This window comes from Cervus elaphus, chromosome 17 (assembly GCF_910594005.1).
Source record: "Cervus elaphus chromosome 17, mCerEla1.1, whole genome shotgun sequence".
NCBI classification, from domain to species: domain Eukaryota; kingdom Metazoa; phylum Chordata; class Mammalia; order Artiodactyla; family Cervidae; genus Cervus; species Cervus elaphus.
The window spans coordinates 30468002-30489903 of record NC_057831.1 but is presented as its reverse complement, the minus strand read 5'-3'; the positions used below and the strand labels follow the sequence as shown (position 1 = coordinate 30489903).

General features: G+C 46.0%; 1 protein-coding gene across 2 annotated transcripts in view; it reads right to left on the bottom strand.

Annotated features, from left to right (window-relative positions):
• Nucleotides 1-4771: 4771 nt before the first annotated feature.
• The window catches only part of UNC5C (unc-5 netrin receptor C), a 403063-nt gene continuing 385932 nt past the window's right edge, over nucleotides 4772-21902 (bottom strand). For both annotated transcript variants that reach the window (XM_043871228.1, XM_043871229.1), the window contains 4 exons: nucleotides 15459-15608; nucleotides 13391-13555; nucleotides 7418-7596; nucleotides 4772-6563 (listed from right to left, as the gene is read on the bottom strand). In XM_043871228.1, the coding sequence (XP_043727163.1) occupies nucleotides 6401-6563; nucleotides 7418-7596; nucleotides 13391-13555; nucleotides 15459-15608 (657 nt within the window). In that variant the 3' untranslated portion in view covers nucleotides 4772-6400. The remainder of the gene's footprint in view (nucleotides 6564-7417; nucleotides 7597-13390; nucleotides 13556-15458; nucleotides 15609-21902) is intronic.

The window sequence follows — 21902 nt, the reverse complement described above, 5'->3', positions numbered from 1 at the left end:
ATCAGGTTTGGCATCTGGGACATGTTTCTGGTCACAGTTCTTGGATGTTGCCTCACCATAGTGCTGACCTTCAGAGGTCAGGGTTTATCAATGCTGAGGCTGCTGACCAGCAATAATTGCCCAGGATTCACCTTCTAAACTCAGTACCAAGGGTTATTCCACCCTGGCTGGTGCCGTCAGCTCCAGTAGCTGCTCTGATACTGCCAAGTCCAGGAGACTTTGGAATTTAAGATTGGCACGTAAGACTTAAGCATATTGGCTAAGAGACCCTGAAGTGTTACAGCTTCAGCAGCTTAGACTTTTCTGAGGCACAGTCTGAAATGGCAGGTGTGGAGGCTGGTGTATACCATAGCAGATGCTTTGTCTCATGAGCAGCTGACCTCATCTCAGGCCACCTTCCTTTTCCCCTTCTCAACAGCTGGTGGGTCAAGACTCTCCTGACAGTCAGCAGAATCCCAGATCATCTCTGGACAGTTCTCTGAGGTAAGTAAAAGTCTGAAGTGTACAGCTGGCTGGGAAATAGCTTCTGTATTAGTTGGTTTTGTTTGCCAGTGCATTTGTGGAGTTCCTGTCTGTCTGTCCTGGCAGCACTTCCTTGACCATGCTGAAATACAGCCAGGCATGTATGTTATGTCTGGGTGCATGAGCCCATTAATATTCCACCTGTAGATCAATTCAGGCAGGTGACAGGGCCACTATAAAAGCTGAGAGCCATGAACTCTTCTGAAGACAGATTTTTAGAGCAGGACTTCCAAAAATGGGGCAATCACAGGGCTGATAAGACTAAAGAATCAGGAAGTTAATTGTTAGTATGTAGAGAAAACACACCCAGTGACATATAAGGCCATCTCCCTATTTTCAAAAATGTTTCAGGCATGAATTATGGAAATATTTATGACTCTATTGGCTTACTTAACCTGTATAGACACAGGCTTAAATTATTAATGCTTACAATGTATATATTACCCCTTATGCCTTATTCCATTAAAAAATCATTTGAGATGCAAAGGAACTTTTTCAAAATAATCATTACAGCCAGAGATTATACAAATAGATTTCTTAGGGTAAAGAAATAGCACTTGATAGCACAGAGGCAAAGTTCTAAGGATTTAAGTCAACATTAGCTCAGTAAAGTTTTAAAAAATACAAAAAACCAAAAAGGCAAAGTGTAATAGTTGGTCCTGTGAGGCACTCAAAAGGTAAAACAACGTTTTATTACCTTGAGATAATCGATCATAAAAATATTTTCCTTATTGGTTCCATAAAATCTAATGCTCATTGACCATTATCATCTTTACAAATAGTTGATTTTGAGGGATGGCATGATGGCATTCTGACTCACAAAAGCTCCTCTGCACTCAAAGCAGATGGATCAAACCCAGTTTCATTTGGCTGTGTCCACAGGCATCCTTCCTCTCATCGGCTTCAGGCTGGGACTGGGGTCTCTGTGCAAGACTGATAAGTTGTCCAGAAGCCCCGCTCAGCGAAAGCCATGGCTCCCGTTCAACCTGAAGTCTGAAGACTAGATAAGGAAACTTTTGCTACCTACTTTATGCTCTCTGAAGGTCAGTATTTTTATGCGCTTGACCTCACACGGGCAGACATCGTAGTGGCAAAGGCAGTGAACCCTGAGGAGATGGTGATCGACTGCTGCTTCCTTCCTCAAACATCCATAGGAGAGACAGAGGCAGACGTGGACCAGGAGTGCAGCTGCTGTGTGCCCAGCAGACACACTTCAAGATACATACACCAGAGCCTTGTCTGCTCCTCTCCAGAGGAAGGTAAAGAAAATCTGAATCCTACTATTGGAGTGTCTAAAATATCTTTCTTACACCCCTAAAAAGTGTTACTGACCGTATAGTTTCCAGAGTGTCCTGAACTCAGTCTCCATGACTCCTTCCTAACGAGTGGTTCCAATATCTGGAAGTTGGGAGATTAAAATCTACAAAGTAATAGTGAAAGTATTAGTTGCTTAGTCATGTCTGACTCTTTGTGACCCCATGGACTGTAGCCCGCCTGGCTCCTCTGTCCATGGAATTCTCCAGGCAAGAAGACTGGAGTGGGTAGCCATTCCCTTCTCCAGGGGATCTTCCTGACCCAGGGGTTTAACCCAGGTCTCCTGCAGCCAGATTCTTTACCATCTGTGCCACCAGGGTGGCCCCACAAAATAGTAGTATGTATCAGTATAAAGGGTTGGAACTACATGTTGTCTAAATATTATCAGGATAATTCATTTTTTCAACTATTGTCCTTTGTCATAGGTGTCTTTTATTTGCCATTTCATTCAGTTCTTTCTAATTGGGCCTATGATAGCATTAAATTACTAATACCCATTGTTGTTATAGTTTAGTTGCTAAGTTGTGTCTGACTCTTTGTAACCCCACAGACTGCAGCCCACCAGGCTCCTCTGTCCATGGGATTTCCCAGGCAAGAATACTACAGTGGGTTGCCATTTCCTTCTCCAGGGCATCTTTCCGACCAAGGGATCAAACCTGCATCTCCTGCTTGACAGGCAGATTCTTTACCACTGCGCCACCTGGGAAGCCCAAGATGGCTAAAGGTCATTCAGTTTACCAAAGGACTTCTCACCCCAAATACTCTCTTGCCTTAGAAGAGCTTACATTGCTTCCATGAAGATGGGAATTCTCTGGGTAACTGAGGTGAGTGTCCACGTCGGTGTTCATGCTGTTTATGAAAAGGCTCTTGGCTGTGAGCACCTTGGTGTTACAGTTTGCTGACATCTTGTGCCTGAATCTAACTTCTATTCCTTCCAGATCACATTAAGGAAATTTGATTTAGTGAGAGGAAAATGAAAACAGAATGAAACATCTGCCCTTAGATCCCCAAATTCAGAAGGAAGCTAGTTTCTTCTCCTTGATTAACAACCACAACAGTTTTCACTTCATTAGATGTAGTATTTGCATATATAAAACTTATTTCCAATTGAATACTGCTTGTCTTCAAAAATAAATATCAGAGAACTAAAAGTAAGTTTTAAAACACATGAAGCCTAATGAAAAATATAAATAATAATGACAAATCTTCAAAAGCTGTTTTGTACAGATTTTTATGTTTTTCTATTATTTCTATAACCAAAACCCAATTTGAGATGTGTGTGGAGTTAGAAGCAAATGTACTAGGCTCATAAAAAGTGAAGTTGCTCAGTTGTGTCCGACTGTTTGCAACCCCATGGACTGTAGCCTACGAGGCTCCTCTGTCCATGGGATTTTCCAGGCAAGAATACTGGAGTAGATTGCCATTTCCTTCTCCAGGGGATCCTCCAAACCCAGGGATCAAACCCAGGTCTCCTGCATTGCAGGCAGACTCTTTTACCATAATCTTTGATATGGTTAATTTAAGTGAAGAAAAAAAGGTGAGGATAAGAAATGTCTATTTGATGTGAAAATTTCCACATGTCTGTCATAAAGATGCTATACGCGCTACAAGTATCCATTACCATTGTCAAAAAACTCAGTTCCTGAGTTTTCCTATTAACCTTGGGGTAGATAGTGTTATCTACCACTAGATGGCACCAGGCACAAGTGATAGATTTCTTTTTTTTTTTTTTTCCTTCCAGATGAAGTAAATGGTTTTTGCTCTCAACTTACAGTGAAGCCCTAGGAAAGAAAGAGAGGACGTGTTACAGGATGGCTGATGAGGGCTCCCTATATACTGAACTGTTGAGCCTAGACCTTCTGAGTTTGAGAGCAATCTAACAGCTATTACTTCACTCCCCCAAAGGAAATCAGAATTTGCTGTGTAAATTCTTTGATGTAAATGGCGTGCTATACATATAGAAGTTTGTTCCCCTGGCAGGGAACATGATGGGGGTTCCATGACAGACAAGTACCTCACTTCTAAGGAATTAACCGCCTTTCCCCTTGCTGGTGCTAAGATGTAGAACCAAATACCAGGACACACTTAAGGTGAATCCAATGGCTTTGAAAATACAGTTCCTGCTATCTTCTGTAGTTCTGTGTTGATGACTTTTTAAAAGTCAGTTTTAAAATTAATTTATCTGGATACTACATATTTGCTCCTTTCTATTTTTCATTAGGCATTAGATTTCTAATTCTTGACTTCCAGAGATGACAGCCCCCCCAAACCAGTAATGCTGAGTAATCTTGAGAAATCATTTTAAGATGCAGCAATGGACCATAGCTCTTTTTCTGCTTCCTCCTTTTTAAAAATTAAGTTTTTAATGTAGAGTACAACTTTACTATCTTTTGGTCAAAGATCTATTGGTAGAAGCATGAAACACTGAAGTTTATTACTGCAATCTTACCTTTCACAGCAAGAGTAATGTATTTTTATGTATGGTACAGGGTGTGGTCTAAGAGAGACAGAGCATGGAATAGTCTTCATGTATCTAAAACAGAAGATAAGAAAAAAAAAGGCAGGAAAGAAAAGGCTCCCTACCAAGGTATCAACAGTTTCTCAGTGATGAGGATAGAGGAACCTGGGCATATCAACAAATTACCAAAACAGCTGAGGAAATGCATGTGGAAAGAAGGGGAAAAATGGTAAGATTATTTCTAATTCAAATCCACTCTGTAACTTGGATACCTCTAGCCCCAAGGAAACCACAGCCATGCTTTGGAAGTGCCGATTCATATGCAGGGGTGCTTGTTCAGTCTCAGTTTGGCTCCTGGACTGTTGACTCTTTACCCCCCAACCTGCTGAAAGAATTGAGCCCCTGCATAAAAACAAAGAGCTTGTATGGTCCTAAAGAAATATCATAGTTTATACAAAGTAGTCTGTTGACTGACTATTTTTCAGTTAAAAAATTTTTTTAATTAAAAAAATTTTGACCAAGACAATAGTAGAACATAATTTGCAACTACTCAGGAAGGCAACTGGTCCCAAGAGAGGAAAGGAAGTGATACGGGGATGCCATCTCTGGGTGAACAGCATGATGCAATGACACGAGGACAAGACTTGAAAGCATAACAAATATGTTACAGGTCAGAATAATTATCTTCCAAGTCAGAACTATCTGGAAGGCATAATGTAGCCTGGGCGAAAGACAGGTTGAATTGTTAAATGATCCAGGTCAGCGTCCATTGTGGTCTTCAGACTGACGGAGGAGACTGGAGGCATCACAGTGGGAAGTCAAACATTCTAGAACCTTGAGCTGATTTAATGCACCCCTTCATTTTACAGGTGAGGAAACTTGAGGTCCAGTGAGGGTAAATGACTCTCCCAAGGGAGCACAGCTAGACAATGACAACCCAGAATGAGAACCGGTTTCCTGATCTCCAGCTCAGAGGCTGCTCCTTCAATCACACTGCCTCCGTGGTAGACAGAGGACCCAGCAAAGGTGTGGGGGGCCGCGTGAGCTTGAATCGAGAGCATGTCCCAGGACAAACTCGGGGGACAAAGCGCCTGCCTGAGCAAGCTCAGAGAACAGACTGACAACGCCGGGAAGCATTTACCACCTTCTCAGGCAGAATGACCGAAGAAAGATAAAAAGGTCAAGGAAGCAAGGAAGGCCTGCTTAATTAAACTGGTGACCACACCCACCTTGTTATGAGAAGGTGCCCAGGTCAGGTCGATACCTAAATACTAACAGTACTGCTAACAAAAACAAGGTAAAAGTAAATCCTTTTACTAGAATACTTGTAAATACTCATCAATAATAATAATAATGATGACGATAATAATACCTTTAAAAAAAAAACAAAACACTTCAAGTTGCATATTACCAACACACAAGTTGTGAAGAAATTCTTGTGTGGTTGAACATGAATCAAGGTCTTCCCTGTGATGATACAGCTTTATTCCCTGAGGGCATGAGACAGTGCTCTCAAGGAATAAGAAGTCTTATCTATTTCTCCTTTATGCTTAGATTCTCCACTTCCCTGATACAAACAGTAACACTGGTTCTACAAGTTCTAGAAAGAAAACACTGATGGGAGGATTATCTGAGACACTTGATGCACACAATTTGTAGGAAAACTCTGATTTCTCTGTAAATTACTGATCTGAAAGAGAGACAGCAAACCGTCCACAGCTTCAACTTCAAATGATTTAAACAAAAATAGAACGAGCCATGGACAGTGTCTGCATCCCTGTCCAATTTGATGTAAACAACGTTTGTAGAAATTGGGTTTGTTAAGAAAGTTTATCCATATATCTGGATAGCAATAAAAAGCGTTTCCTAGGAAACTGTAAGATCCTGTACCACACAGCATACAGCCCAACTAAGAGGAAAATTAGGTTGATTTCTAAATTCAAGATACACATTTGTACAATTGTTCTTAACTCCTGTGATGTCCGAGCAGAGTGGGCGTGTACATTGGTAGTTGTGTCTGTCTGCCTTCTCTCTCCCGCTGCAGTCTTGCCTGTGGAGCTCACTGGTCCGGACGGGCTTCCTCCTCCACTTCGGCCCCAGCCTGGGTCAGTACTGCCCTTCTGCTAGTGACACTACTGTTTCATGTCTTCCCATTTCCTCTAAGACAGCTGCCAGCACGCTCAGGTTTCCGTCTGGGAAGTTCTGTGCTTCCCAGAGATCCAGGATGACACCAGTTGGACTTGATTTGGTGGCAAAGTAATTCAAGTACCTGTAATTGGCAATGGGAAAAAGGGCTCAACGGTGTGATTTATGGGTCTGTTTTCTTTTCAGTCTTGACTAAACCTTTTTGTTTCTGCATGTCTGTAAGTATCCTGGTCCCCCTTGAGAAACTGGGGCTTGCAGTGAGCTGTCCTGAATAACTAGCCCGTGCTTAATTAGGTCAGCCCCAGACAGGAGACGTGATGCTTAACTTTATTAACCTCAACTCTGAGTAAGATAATTTAAGAGACAAGATGTCCATGGGTCACATCCTGAACAGGAAATCAAGAGGCTTATGTTTTCTTTCCAGCCCAGCCTCTGATCATCTTTGACAGGTCATGCCTGGTGTTTTGCCTGGTAGTGATGGCAACGTTCTAAAGGGAAGAGGCTCCTGAGGTCTCTTCATAACTTAATAGCACTGCTGTGTTTAGCATGTTAATTACCCATCCAGCATTAGGTCCTGCTTCAACAGGAGGTGAGGAACAATAATTAGTGAATAGATATATAAGAGGATGACAGAGGATGAGATGGCTGGATGGCATCACCGACTCGATGGACATGAGTTTGAGTAAACTCCGGGAGCTGGTGATGGACAGAGAGGCCTGGCGTGCTGTGATTGATGGGGTGCGAAGTAGATCACAAAACCTGATGCTTAGAAAAGTCAGAGAAGCCCAGGATGTCTCTCAACCATGTATCTGCGACATCACAGTGCAAGATACAAGGTAGGACCTTAATACATGTTGGCGGAATGAAAAGCAAGTAAATGTACAGGTGGAAAGACAAAAGAGAATGTTGCTCCAACAGTTATCAGTCCCGAAGCCCTGTGTCTAACAGGAACCAGACTTGAAGCCAGGTCATACCCACCTGTCCAGGTTGAGCTTATGTGCCAGCATCCTCCAGTCGTGACCTCTTGTCTGCGGGGCATCCAGGCTGCTACAGAGCTTCTGCCGGATCGGGGGCGGAATGCTGAAAGCACTGGGGCCTGTCATCGTGGTGATGGTGCTCGCTGGATCCAGAAGAGGCAGGTCCATGCCGGTAGGTTCCTGTGGTTCAGGCAGGGCAACAACACAGCGTTATTTCTGAAGACAAAAGCAATCCTTATTGACCCAGTCAACATAATGCCTCGTTTGAAAAGATAAGAGGAGAATGGGTGCTATTATTCTCCTTCCTGAGAATGACTTCTTTCTGGCTGCAAGCTGTGGTTCTCTGTAACCTGGCTGAGAGGGAGAAGTATGTTGTGAGCTGACTTTGCATAGCCTGGGATTTATGGGTCTTCCTTCAGGACTGGGCTAGCCGGAGACCTCGTTGTAACTCAGTAACAGCTTTTCTACTAGAATTCTCCAGGATGAGCCAGGGAATGTCAGTACTCCTAAAGGTTTAAATTTTGGGGGGTTTGGGGGGAGAAATGTTTGAAAGGGCAGTTCTTTGAGAATGAACTGATCCAGACCTGAGATTCTAGAGATTGTCTAACCCTAAGGGGAATGCCCTAGGCAAATGCTCGAGTAACTTCACCTTCTAACCTCTGTAGAAGATGGCTTGATTCTGCTTTTGTTGAATGAAATGGAACATAGCTCTCCTCTAAATGATATCGAATTAAGACTAATTTTTTAAAAGAAAATGGTGAACACGGTATACTGCCTTAGGGCAAACTGTTAACAGAATCCTCCAATTGCTATACACCCTTAACTTAAGAAAAAAAAATCTAATTTTAGTAGAGAAAACCATAGATTGGCTCTTAAGATAGTTTCAGCTCATAAAACAGCATAAATGCAAAATCAGAATTTCATCTGCAGGAGAAACTCTAATTATTTTCTGATCACTTCTGCTGGTTGGAAAAGCAAAAGCAAATGTTGCCTGGGAACTATTAAAGTAATAAAAGAAAATCCACTTAATCTACCCTAAATGTCATCTCTCTCTTTTTTCCGAGCAGGTAACTGAGGTGAAGATAATTAGCTGCTGGAGGATAAAGTAGCCTCATGCAGCTCCAGCCATCAGGAAGCCTCAGGGTCTGGCGAGGTGCTCCACCCAGAGGTCAGTGACCCTGTCATGCAGAACCTCCCAAACCCTGCTGCTCCTGCGCTGTGGGGCCACGGGGTGCATCCTGGGGTGGCCTGCTCCACGGCCCCGGATCAGCAGCCAAGACTCACTGAGAGGCTTGTGCAGTCATACCCCACGGGGCCTGTCAGGGCCTTTGCAGGGCATGTTAGAGCAAAACAAAAAAATTTTTTAACATAGAACACACAGCAGTGTTGACTGTGATCGCAGTCTTTGGCCTCAAAACCCAGAGCTTGGCAAACTCAGTCTCCGAGGATTGTACTGGCTCCTTTATGTTAACCCCCAACACATACCAGGACTCAAAGGACTGGTGTGACACAGAAGCACCAAAGGGGAGCGGGAGCCTCTGAGTCCTGAAGATCATTCCCTGCACTGGGCATGGGGACCTTGAAGACATAGTGCTTAAACCAGAGGGACCAGGAGAGAGGGCTGAAGGCACATGTTGGTGCTTTTCAGTGGAGTTATGGTAGGAATGTTCAAACACAAGTGGCCAACACTTCTATTAGGTATAAATGGAGGTGGGGACAGAGGTGTAGAGAACTCACACCTTATTCCACACCTTAGGGCTACGGCCCACTTTGAGGTCCTCCATGCTGTTTGTCTGGACCGTAACAGTGGGGTCTAGGTGGAAACCCAGCCGAACTGTCCCTGGCTGGCCATGGAGTTGGGTCTGCTCAGTGGAGTGCTGATTCACAGCCTCAGATGTTCTCGTTGGTGGCCACACCAGCTCCCTGCTTCTTACCTGTGATCTCCCTTCTGCCACACTCATTTTCCTAAAACCCAGCACTGACATTCTCCTGCTTTCTCTTAGTAAGTATCAAATGGCTTTCCTACCACTCCCATCCCAACTCCTAATCCTGCAGTAAGGGGGTATGCTGGTTTGGAGGCCCCAGGTGCTCCCTCCACCCAGCAACCTGGCCCCCACCTTTCTCATGACTCTCTCTCCTTAGACTGGCCCATTCACTCTTCCAAGTATCTTTCTTAAGGGTGTTTGTTGTTCAGTCGCTCAGTCTTGTCTGACTCTTTGTGACCCCATGGACTGCAGCACACCAGGCTTCCCTGTCCTTCACTATCTCCTGGAGCTTGCTCAAACTCATGTCCACTGAGACATGATGCTATCCAAACATCTCTGTTCTCCCCTTTCTTCCTCCTGCCTTCAATTTTTCCCAGGATCAGGGTACCTTTGTTAGTTCTATTTGCTTCCCTGGTGGCTCAGATGGTAAGGAATCTGCCTGTAATGAGGGAGACCCAGGTTTGATCCCTGGGTCGGGAAGATCTCTGGAAAAGGGAAGGGTAACCCACTGCAGTATTCTTGCCTGGAGAATTCCATGAACAGAGGAGTCTGGCAGGTTACAGCCCGTGGGGTTGCAAAGAGTCGGACATAACTGCAGCAACTAACACTTTCTCCTCACTTTTGCTAGTTCTTCTGCTCTTTCCCTGAACCTCTGTCAGGCCAACCCCTTCAAAGTCTAGACCAGAAAGCATGTTTCCTGAGCAAACACACCCCAAGCTATCTGTCCGGAGCCCTCCTATAGCGCATCCCACAGCTTGGGATCTCCACCCAGTCTGCCCTGGGAACCCTGGCTGTACTTACAGAGGACTTCCTCTGACTTCCCCAGCTGCTTGGAGATGAGACTGTTTTTGTCATCCCCAGAACTCCTATGATGCTCAGGACAGTGCCTTGCGTACAGACGCTCTTCAATTCATATTTGTTGAAATGAGAGAAAATGTTTCTTGATACAGAGAGATGAAACCCACTCCACAGAGCTTCTGTCTAACTATGGCTAAAGGTAAGGCTCTTCTCACTGTTCAGTAATGAAGGTGAAGGCCAGGGAGAGGCAGGCACGGCTCTCAGGAAGAAGGTGTGCTCACATCCATACGATTCCCCTTTTTCTGGTGAATAAGGAACCGTCAGCACTTTACGTGGGCCTTCAAACCCTGCATCTCCAGCCTGTTTATTTCTGTGTGGATGAAATAAGAACCCTGATAGGGCATCATCTTGTCTCCCTTATCAGATGGCTGACAACAGCCTTGGAGGTAAAAGAAAAATACATATATACATTTACATTTAAATTTCACCTACTAATTTCTGTTGCTATTATTTCTTCCTTTACTTCCAGGTAAAAGTAGAGTTTACTCTCACATAACACTTATTACAATAATTGTTTATGATATTGGTACCATCTGCCTTTGACGTTATGATTCTCTTAAACATATGATTTTTCACCATTAACCAAACAGCTGCTATGGCCTACATTTCAACACTCCACAGGAGAAGTAACTTTCCACTCCTGTATTCTGACCCTTTCTGAAGTCACTTAGAAAAACTAGATTTCCCCAAGGGTCCTTTGGAACAGAAAACAGAAGAGGTAAACAGACAGGATGCTTTAGCAGAGTGAAGCTTTGGATGCTAACATTGTTCCTGGTGGGCACAGAGGAGCTGTGGGTCAACAGTTAGGAGTTATAATGTCTTTGTTTATAGTTAAAACTAAAGGTCCTGAAGATGCTGAAGTTCCTCTTCTACTTTCTTTCTCTCTTGGTGGGCACCTTCCCCTTTATTACTTCCCTGGTTCCTCTAAGAAGAACCCTCTTACCATCATTTACATTTTGACATTCATTCATCCCCATACCCTGCCAGGCATTTTCATTCTTACACTTCATCTCGAGGTAAGGAAGGAATCACTGGCCACGGCACCCAGAGAGGAACAACCCTCCAGCTCCTGACATCACCTTGGTCTACGTCCAGCACCGCTGGGCCTCCCTGGGGGGCAGCAGGTCCTCCACCCGGCTGGAGAGGCCCGAGGGCTGAGTGGCTTTAGAAAGGAGCGCGGGGGGAGCGGCACCGTCCTCGAAAGTCAGCTCCTTCTCGGGAGATGGGACACGGCACTGCAACCCCAGCCCACCCGCCCACTTGCCATGTGACCCTAGGGAGGAGCCCCCTCCGGCAGACAGACACCACCCATGGAGCCCTTTCTGGGGGTGGTTATGGCTTGTCAGTCACAGGGGACCCCACCTCGAGCTTTTGATGAGGGTCCAGGGCTCAGGGCACTCCAGAGCCAATTGTTCCCCAGTGCACAGCCTGGCTCCCAACGTCAGTACCAGCCCGCTTGCACCGCATTCAGATGCTAACGACAGTGGGGGAACTCAGTGACCCAGAAGGAAAAGCAGCAGTGTGCCCCCTAATCCCCAAAGTCACCTGACTTGGGGCCTTTCTGCACACACTCCCCCACCCCTCTTCACTGTGCTTGTCTGTCACAGGCCTCCGAGGGGCCTTGAAGGGTGGGCCTCTCGGAGCTGACAGCCACCGGGTTGCAAAAGAAACCATCTTTCCTCTCTGTTGGCACAAGAAAGAAAGTCCTTAAACTGTGATCACACTAGGCGACACTGTCTTCTCAGTGGGGGGAGAGCCCTGCACGGCGCCCTTTCATTTGCGGCCGCAGCTGATCCACCTTTTCATCACACAGCCCGACGCTCAGGCTGAACAGAAAGCAAGCATCAAAGGCACAGACCTCCTCGCCCCGCTCCAAAATTCCGCAGCCTTTGTTGTCCCCAGAGCTGGGTGGTTATTGAACTTTGCAGACCTGCTGGGCCTGGAAAGTGAAAACACCCTCCCGAGCCAGCAGGGGTGGTGCTGTGGGCCCAGGCGATAGGCCGGCGTGGCGGAAGGCTGGGCGGTTGCCATGGCACCCTGACACCGAGATCATGCCTTATGAATGTCACCGAGGTCTGTGACTGAAGTTGTTTATGAGTCAAAAGTCTCATGAAACTGCGGGAGGAAATGATGACCGCAGCTCAGAGGGCTGTGGGAAAGGAGGATGCGGCAGAGCCGATGCGCTTCCCCCCGCGGTTTGCTAAGGAAGACCGTCCTTAAATACGCCAGGCAGAGACACACACCGAACACGGTGACATGTCATTCACCGGCGAGGGAGAGGGGTCTTTTAAATCAGATACTGTAGTTCTAAAAGATGACATTTCCGTGCTGTGGCTCACGAAGCACCGCCAAGCCCAGTTCTGCAGGCCCCAGAAGGCGCTGCCCCTTCCTTTCATCTGGTCCTCTCTCGTCCCTTCAGCCTGAAGGGTTTCCACTGTCCAACTCCAAGCCCTGGGGTCCCAGGTAACCAGTAAGGTCATGAGCGCCCTTTCTTTCCACCCAGGGAAGTTTTAAATAGCAGTGATGATTGTTATTTCTGAGATACAGACGTTCTAAAAAGTCCCACCTGAAGCGGGTGAGGATCACAGCGAGGAAAGAAGGAGAGGGCCGCTGGGGGAGATGCGTAGATTTACCTTCTATTTCTGGACTCTCTCACACTGGGGAGAGGGGCATCTCTTCTTCTGTTTGGAGGGTGAGGTATAAGACAGCAAGCACACCCAGAGCTTTCTCCTTTCAACGTGGAGAAGAAAGGAAAGGAGGTGGTGGGCAGCGCATGATTGGGCAAAGGCAGGCGCATCCCGAGGAAAGAAGCAGAACCAACAGGAAGAGAGTCGGGGGATCCAGGGGAACAGGGTACAGTGGGGATGCTTCGGGAAAGTTACTGTATGTGCACACAAATTAATCCTTATGGCTGAAGTTCAGATGTGTGTAAGAAGTCCTTAAATTCATGTCACAAACTACAAAAGTCTTGTTTTTTGAAAAGGATCCTCTATTACACTTTTATGTATTGGTATCGCCCTGTGTTCATTAAAAGCCCTGTTTCGTGAACAAGCTGGCCCCCAGGACTTCCCGTAGGTGCACAGTGAGATGCTTTATCCCTCTCCGTTCTGAGAGCCACGGGTGCCTCTTACCTCAGACACGGTGCAGTTCAGCTGGAAGATCTGCCCTTCTCCCTCCACTTGCCGCACACACAGTTTGCAGACCAGCTCCACTGTGTTCAGGCTGAATCTTTCCAGAGTGAACGTGCAGTGGAGGTTTCTCTGAGACCCACTCCAGATATGGTAGAAAGGAATTTCCTGAAGCACAGAAAAGGGGGAGCCACAAATGAGGGACACAGTACTGCACGTGTGAATTACGGTACCTTCCTTACTCCTCACAGTGGTCTGTGCACGAATATATCCCAACCGCCTTTTCAGATGGAAAGACTGAGGACTCACCCAAAGCCCCATAGCTTGTAAGTGGTAGAGTTGAGGTCCAAACCCAGGGACTTGGCCCCAGAACCCATTTACCTAACTAGCCTGCCACTTCTGTCATTTATAAAAAAGCCACTATAAGTGGTTTTTTTTTTTTTTTTTTTTTTAAGGTTTAGACAATTCTCCAAATAAAACCCACTCCCCTCCAGTCACTGCCCATGAAAAGAACTGCCTGCTAGGGTATCATGGAGGAAAGCAAAGAAGTCTAAAGAGTGATGCACTGACCCAGTTCCTTTTCATGCCCATGCCCTCCGCAGGACTAGGAAAGCCAGGACTCACTACAGGTTGGAAACTGGAGGCTTGATTAGCTGCCACATGAAAGCTCCTGGCCTAAAAAGTACTAAGCCTCTAACAGGCATAATTTCCTATGAATCTAGATCACCTCACAGAGCCCATCCTAGAATCTTTTTTTTCAATAAAGGAAAAAAAGGTTGACACACAATGGGAGACCATGTTGGTTAAGAGCAGAGGCTTGGAGCCAAATTCAGTACAAATGAGATGCCTTCCCAATTGTTTACTTGGTGATTTGGGGCACGTCGCTTAACCTTTTCTGTCTCCTCATCTGTGAAAGCCTGTGCCTAAGCAAAAGAAAAACCTGAATGAAGGGGGTTAGATGACATTCATCAAAGTACATGAGAGTCTGGCGGATGGTGAGAACTCAGCCAGGCTTAGCTTGAAGTAATATCATACTATCATTATTATTATTAAAACAGTATTTTCCATTACAGTTGCACACACAAAAACACTGTTCATAAAAGGGGAAGATTTATGGCAGTTGCAAAATCAGAGAAGAGGGGAAAAGGAAGGGAGCGATTTAATGAGCAAGTCAAAGCCAGTCTCTCAATCAAGTGCTGAGTTACACAGAAGAGTCTGGCATGCACCCCCATCAAAGCTCAAGACTGTTAGTGAACTAGTAGGTTCCCCACCCCACACAATTTATGTGTATGTACCAGACATCTAAGAGTAAGGATGCAGCAGAAAATCTTCCCTCTATCCCTTCTAGTGCATTCATGGCCTTCCATCAGGAAATCACCACCAGTGCAGATGCAGCCCCGCAGGGGGGACTGGGTGTGCATGCATGTAGACAAGGGTGAGCTGCTTATATAAGTGTGTCTGTGACTCCCAGGACGGGGTCTGAGACTAGGGATCCCATTGCAGCCTCCTGAGAGCCCGGGCTGGCTGATGGAGATGGAGATGAGAAGCCTCTGGAGAATCTTACTTTCCCCTCATACAGCTATATACAGAGGGGACCAGTATTCTTATGCTGGTGTTTAATAAAATCCTGACCCAGGTTTTATTTTTACTTGCTATTCCAAGTTTCCAAGATGATGTTTCCTCTAAGTTTTCAATGTAAAGGCACTTTCCTAGTCAGGCAGAAGCCTAATTTGTGTCATGTGGGATACCAATGTTCTCTTTCTCCTATGAATGCTTTTGAGGCTCCTTTTATCAACTCAGTGTTAACATTACTCTGAAAATGAATAGAAATGATGGACTTGAGGTCTTATTTATTGAAAGTAAAACTACAGTACACTTACCTGAAACAATTAAGAGCATTTCCTCCAGTACATCTACAGTATTTTTTGGAAATCCTAAATAACCCCAAACTATTTTGGAGGAGTACCGAAGTAAGATTACTTTTAAGGAATGGAATATCTTCTGTCTAAATCATTCCAGTTCTCTTTCTTGGAGATGTCCCCAAGCCTTCAGTTCATCTTGGGAACCTTACCTGATATTTGGCCAGTAACTTGCTCTTCCAGAGGGAATGGGCAATATCGTGAATGGATAGGCGCAGGTTGTGGGTGCTGCCTTTAAAGTGAAGAGCCTTAGGTTCTTCTAGGAGCTGTCCTCCCATCTGTCGCTCGAGCTGCAAAACTTCCTGCAATGACACGCCCCAAACCGAAAGCAAATTGATTGACTGGCGTCACTTCTGTGGTATCTTCCTCATTCTGCCCCCCGCCCCCACACCTGACTGTGCAACACGGGACCTCACCCTCCAGCCTTGAGACCCTCCAGCAGAGGCTCCGGCCAGTTTGCATGGGACGGTCCCTGTGGACCACGGACAGTCAACAAGCCACCACACACTTGTGCAGCACGCTCAGTACAGTCTGCACTTCCCAACAGACCAACGGGATATTTAATCAAATACAGGGAAATAACAGTCAGGGCCCCAAATGGGGAGAACTCCAATAAAAGAAAAAACAGGCAGAAATATAAACAGGTAAGCAAGTAGATTTTCAATGAACTTTTAGGGAAAAGGGCAAATAGCTAGAAAACAAATCCCATCTTGGATTAGTTAACACCAGCCAACAATTAAAAATCTGGAATGTGTTTTGGGCACCCTTCCTATCTTTTTTAGTTTCTTTACCTACAGAAAGACAATTTCTGTTTACAATTATCCATTGCACAATTCCTATGTATCAAAAAAATTAAAACAGGCTCATTAAATATTCTATTAGAGAAAAGTATACAGATCAGGAGGATTTTCCAGCACCAAATATTGACCTAAATAGTCACTCAGATTAATTTTTTTTTTAAAAAGTCACCTCATTTTTCAAGACCCATGGCTGATTAAAAAATTTGCTATGTAACTTTTCTTATGCCATAAATATGTAACATCAAGATAAATTCTATATCTACTTCCACTCCTCAAGCTCATTAATGGGAGTAAATGAAGCATTTCCAACTACAGCTGCAATTATCCAAACATCAGCAAACCATAAGTTATCAATGAATAAAATATCCTGAGTCTCTTCTGCTGTCGGAACCATCCCTATGCATTTTGTTCCCCTCAAGCTTTAACTGTTTTTAGTAGCGCAAATACACAGGCATTTGTGGCCCCTTTTCCGGGTTCAGGTAATAATGAATTTTGTAGCAATATAAAAACAAAATCTGACTTTCTTCGTTGGTGAGATGTCATCTGAAAGCTGGAATCTGATAATGCAGGTAATCAGTCAGGCCCCCCCCCCATGCCACACACACATATAGGGAAACTATTCCTGCACAGATAAGATGGTCACAGTGGAAAACTATAGTCCAGTAAGTGCAGAGCTTACCCACATCATTGATTAGATGCAAACAGCTCATCTCAAACTGCTCCTTTAGTGGTTCTTAGCATCCATCATCTTTGAGTCAGGTCACTATTCTGTACAACGCAAGCTGCTGAAAGGTGCTATGAGGTATGTTATGGAGGGAATGTTAGGGTAATGTGGAATGTGGTCTCCGGCAGGGACTCCTCTAATTAGTGAGTAATGGAAGAGATGAAGTAATAGCACATTGACACAGATGGGCGGGGGCTGGCTGCTTGAGAGCTTCAGTGTTGAGCATATTCAGCCTTGGTGGCCGATGAGCAGCTATTACTTGTGACAGGAGCCTAAGCAGGCAGCCCCCCGACAGACCTCCTGCGTCACTGCCCTGGCTCGGCTGTGTGGCAGGCTCGAAGGGTCCCCTGTAGGGCTCCAGATCGGCTCAGTCCAGAGTCACACACACTCCCCACGGAACACCCTCCCACCACACTTCACATGCCATTCCGCAACCAGAATCTGGCCATGTGGAAATGAAGACGCGTAAGAAAAGTGAGAGTTAACTGCAGTTTCTTCTGCTTCAGCAGGAAGGCATAATGAGCCTATGTTGATCATGTTCGGTGTCTAGTTAGCATAATAGAGGAGGCTGACGTTCCCGGTGAACCTGGCACCTGACAAATTCTAAAGCTAAAATGATGTTTGTTTATAAGCCATTAGAAGAAAAGCAACATAATTAGAAATCTTTGAGATTACGGTCATGCCAATCAATCAGTTTTAGCTTCTTTCCAGTACACCCTAATTACCTCATCAAGACATCTAAAGAGCAATCGATAGTAATTATCTGATTACTATAGATCTTCATTATGTCCAAATTATCTCCCTGGGATGTCTAGAAGAAGATGCATTGTATTTCAGGAGGTAATTGTACCCAACGATGTATAATCCACACCCCATTCCTACAATCAACACGGATTGTCAGACGAGATGGAAAACATGATCAGCTTTCTTGGCAGGGAGGACCACTAGTAAAAAACCTAAACTGCCTACTGGTCATGACCTTGAGGTCAAAAAATCTAATACAGTACCACATTTTGACTGCAGGGTCTGAGTAGGAGGCAGCCCGAGGACAAAGCTCAGTCTTTGGCTTGTTCGGCATTGACCTTGAATCTCAAGGTAAAGAGCTCTCCCAGTGAGGAAAGAGACTGGGTTGGTGCCAGCCCTCTTTTGAGAGGAAGCACTAGGTAAGATGCCATTTTAAAGAATATGGTGCCAGAGAACACACCCTCTTCACACTGTTGCTTTCTCCACCTCTCCACTAACCAGGAGTGACACAAAGCTGCTACTCACAGCTGAGAGGAACCTGTCTATTCTGACCTGTTCAGTTGAACAGAAACCCTGGTGAGAGATGAACTGCCCACCAGGACACACCCCTGCTTGGAGCAAGGTTTCTGAACATCTTTGACTGCATACACCATCAGTCAAAACACTGAGCTTGCATTTTATGTTTCTGTACAAATATATAATACGTATGTTAACACATCAGTATGTTAATATGTTATAAAATATATCTAAAGTTAAAAGGATGAGCTGCGATGAACAGACACAGACATCCCCATACTGTCTATTTTTGTGCCCAAAGTCTCACTGGCCTGGGGCTGAGAAGCCCATTTTGGAGACTGCTGGTGGGGGCAGCTGTCCCTCCACTAGAACTCTGGGAGAAATCAGCCCAGGAGTAAATGATTCGGTAAATTTAACATTTTTTGGCTGGAGAAGAAACAGCTACCCACTCCAGTATTCTGGCCTGGAGAATTCCATGGACCATGTAGTCCATGGTGTCACAAAGAGCTGGACACGACTGAGTGACCTTCACTTTCATTTTTCACCTTCTGAAAAGTAGCAACTGGTATCATCATACCCAGGTTGTGCAACTTCAAAAGAACACAACAAAATAAAGGAGAAGAAAATATCCAAAGTGCAAATGAAAAATATTAAGGTGTGAATTAAAGATATTGCAATCAATAAATAAAGCAACTCCTTGAAAACTAAAATCATCTAAAGGCACACATGAGACCATTTGCCACCTACAGCAATTCCCATATATAAATGTTATGTCAGAGAACAGAAGAGGCAAGCCCAGTGGATACGGTAATCAGGGTTTTGTTTCATACTGTTATGGTTTAGCTGTCAGAGTTTCAGATATTTTTTATCTGATCCCACTTAATATGAATACAACTTATATTTAAAAAATTCTCTGAATTTCTTCTGCATGAAATCATTTTGGTTATTGTATGTATGATAATGGAGAAGAGACCATAACAATAACAGATATGTGAATCAATAAGATAATAGTTTTAGAGTTGCATGCTTTCCTCTTCTTCTGAATGAGGAGCACTCAATCCTTCCTGGGAGCACTCATTCAGTATGCCTGCCAGGAACCACGCCAGGCTCTGGGACATACAGACAAGTGAGCCTCTGTCCCGGCCTCAAACCACACTCGCGAACCTTGGTTGGAGGAAGACCGACAGACAGACATGTAACCCCAACACTGTGCTAAACTCTAAGACAGCTTCTTTCAGGTCCCAGGCTGCTCTGGGGTCCCAAAGGTCAGGATATTTCACACACCTTAAAAGAGGACAGGAATGAAATATGTTTAAGGTCAAAAGATTTAGGAAGACTTAAGAGAAATATTGTGACCTTGGAAAGAAATGCCGTAACAGGAATTCGGATCATCTAGGCTCGTTTTTCTTAGAAATATAAATGTCACCTTCCTCTGCAAAGGCCGTCCTCCATTCTGGCAGCACCCCCGCCTCAGTGCCTTGTTGGGGCTCTGCTTCTGTAGAAGGGGTCACTTTTTGCTCGCCTTTGTCAGTTCCATCTCCGCCCCTCCAACTTAACCGGGAGAGACTCTCACAGGGGTCAGTTAGCAACAGAAAGTCTCTAGCCCGTCCTTCCGCAGGAACACACACATGAACCCCGTGCTGCAGGGGGCAGGCCATACACCAGAGCTGGAACCCCAGGGATCTGGGCAGTCCTGTGGGACAGCTGCTTCCCAGTGCCTCGCCAGCCCCAAGTGAGGGCTGTATTGATTCAGGGAGCCTGGGAGGGATTGTTCGAAAGGCAGAGACAAGGGATTCCACGGTAGAAACAATTGGCTTTCACAATAACCAATTAAACCAGGACATTATCCATGCTAAGCCATTATTCTCAGCCACTTAAGAGCCACAATAAATCCAAGCTGCTTTAAAGGTCTGTGCGTACAAAGGGAGCCCCTCTGGCCTGTAACCAGCTCTCCCTGGCTCTTTGAAGCTAGGATCTGCCCCCGTGAAGGCTTTCGGGGAGGAGCCCTACAACTCCTAACCTGATGTCCCTAAGGCCATAGCTCTTCACTCCGCATCACTCCTGGGCTGGACCATGCCTGCCTCCCTGCTGCTGCAGTTCCTCCTCCTCCTCCTGTGGGTCTTTCCCAGTGGGGCAAGCATCAGCCTTACAGATGTGCACACGAGAGCCTCCGGGATACACTGTCTACCCTCACCTGGAAGTACACACTCAAGAACGTGGTAAGTCTCGATCTTAGGGCAAAGTGGTGACTTTGGACCAGGAACTGTGTGAGGAGCTGGGACCCTGGCTTTGCCCTCCACACCCAGTGCTCACTCTCATCTTCCTGACACCTGTGCTCAGATCCCTGTCCTGCTCAAGGGCATGGCCTCCTCTCTCACACCACTGCTCCAAGCTGAGCCTCCTTCCTTGAAGGCGCCTGTTTTAACCTCCAGTTTCTCAGGAATCCAATCCAATTTGTGGGTTATCTAGCCTTTAGCTTCCCTCTCTCTCTGTTTTCTCTCCAATGATTCTCCTATCTCTCCTCTCCTTTTCTTAGAAATCTTTATGGGCTTCCCAAGTGGCTCAGTTGTAAAGAATCTGCCTGCCAATGCAGGAGATGCAAGAGATGCAGGTTCAATGCTTGGGTCAGGAAGATCCCCTGGAGGAGGAAATGGCAACCCACTCCAATAGTCTTGCCTGAAAAATCCCATGGACAGAGAAGCCTGGTGGGCTAGAGTCTATGGGGTTGCAAAGAGTCGGAGACGACGGAATGACTGAGCGCATGGCTCAGGAAGGAAGGAACACATGATGAGACTTAAATCCCATATAACACATTAAAGTCTCTTCTGAAAAAGAAGGATGGAGGAGTTGAGATCAAGGCTTTGCTTCGTTTTGTCTTGCTTCTTTCTTGGTACTGTCTGGATGTGAGTGGTCCACACATTCTTTATTCTAGATGGAAGTGCAGAGGCCTGAATTGGCTGTAGTCGCTGCTGCCAAGGGGCCTGGGGGCAATGCCTGGCACCTGGACAGGTGGACATAGCTCTCGTGGGGATATGACTAAGATTTCCACTCAGGGCAAGAGCACAAAGGGTGGCAAATGGAGCAGCAGCCAGCCTTGCAGGCCAAGAGGTTCCACTTTGGTTTGGTTTTGCTCTGTGGCTCCATGGAGAGGGACTCTCACTCCACACTCTGCAGGGAGGGTGCTGGACTGGGCATGGAAGGCTGTTGTGCAGCTGGAGACCCGCGCCCCACCTTCACCAGGCTTCTGCCACATGGGCTCGGGGGCTCCCCGGGCACCGAGAACGAACCAGCAGGTGTTCAGAGCCCCACATACAGTGAAGCTCCAAAGACAAGCCCTCAAGGACTGTGCTGCCTGCTGGTTTTAAAAATCCCATCTCTCTTCAGCTTTGATGCAGCCCGCCTTGGTCCTATTCACTCTTTCATCCTGTGCTGGAACCGACCCCTGTCATCCAGGAAGGAGGACTCTTCTCTCTTTGCTCGAGGCTATCTCCTCTGCCTTCCAGCCTTCGGGCCCGGGGTCTTCCGAAGCAGAGGGCTTCCCCCTCCCCCGTGCCCTGCCAGCTTTCTAGGGACACCAAGTGTGGCTCCCCGCGGGCCGCCTTCTCCTCCGGCTGCAGAGCCGGCGGAGGGAGCATCTGAGCGTCAGCCGGCCTCCCCCGCCCGCCTCGGGTCACTGCTGCCCCGTCTGTGCGCTCGCCGGGGAGCCCTGCGCTCCCCCCGAGTCTGTCTGCCATGCCTCGTCCCTAATAATAACAAGGTTGGACTCGGGCGACCACATGCACACACTTCCCGTCAAGTCGCCTCATTTCTGG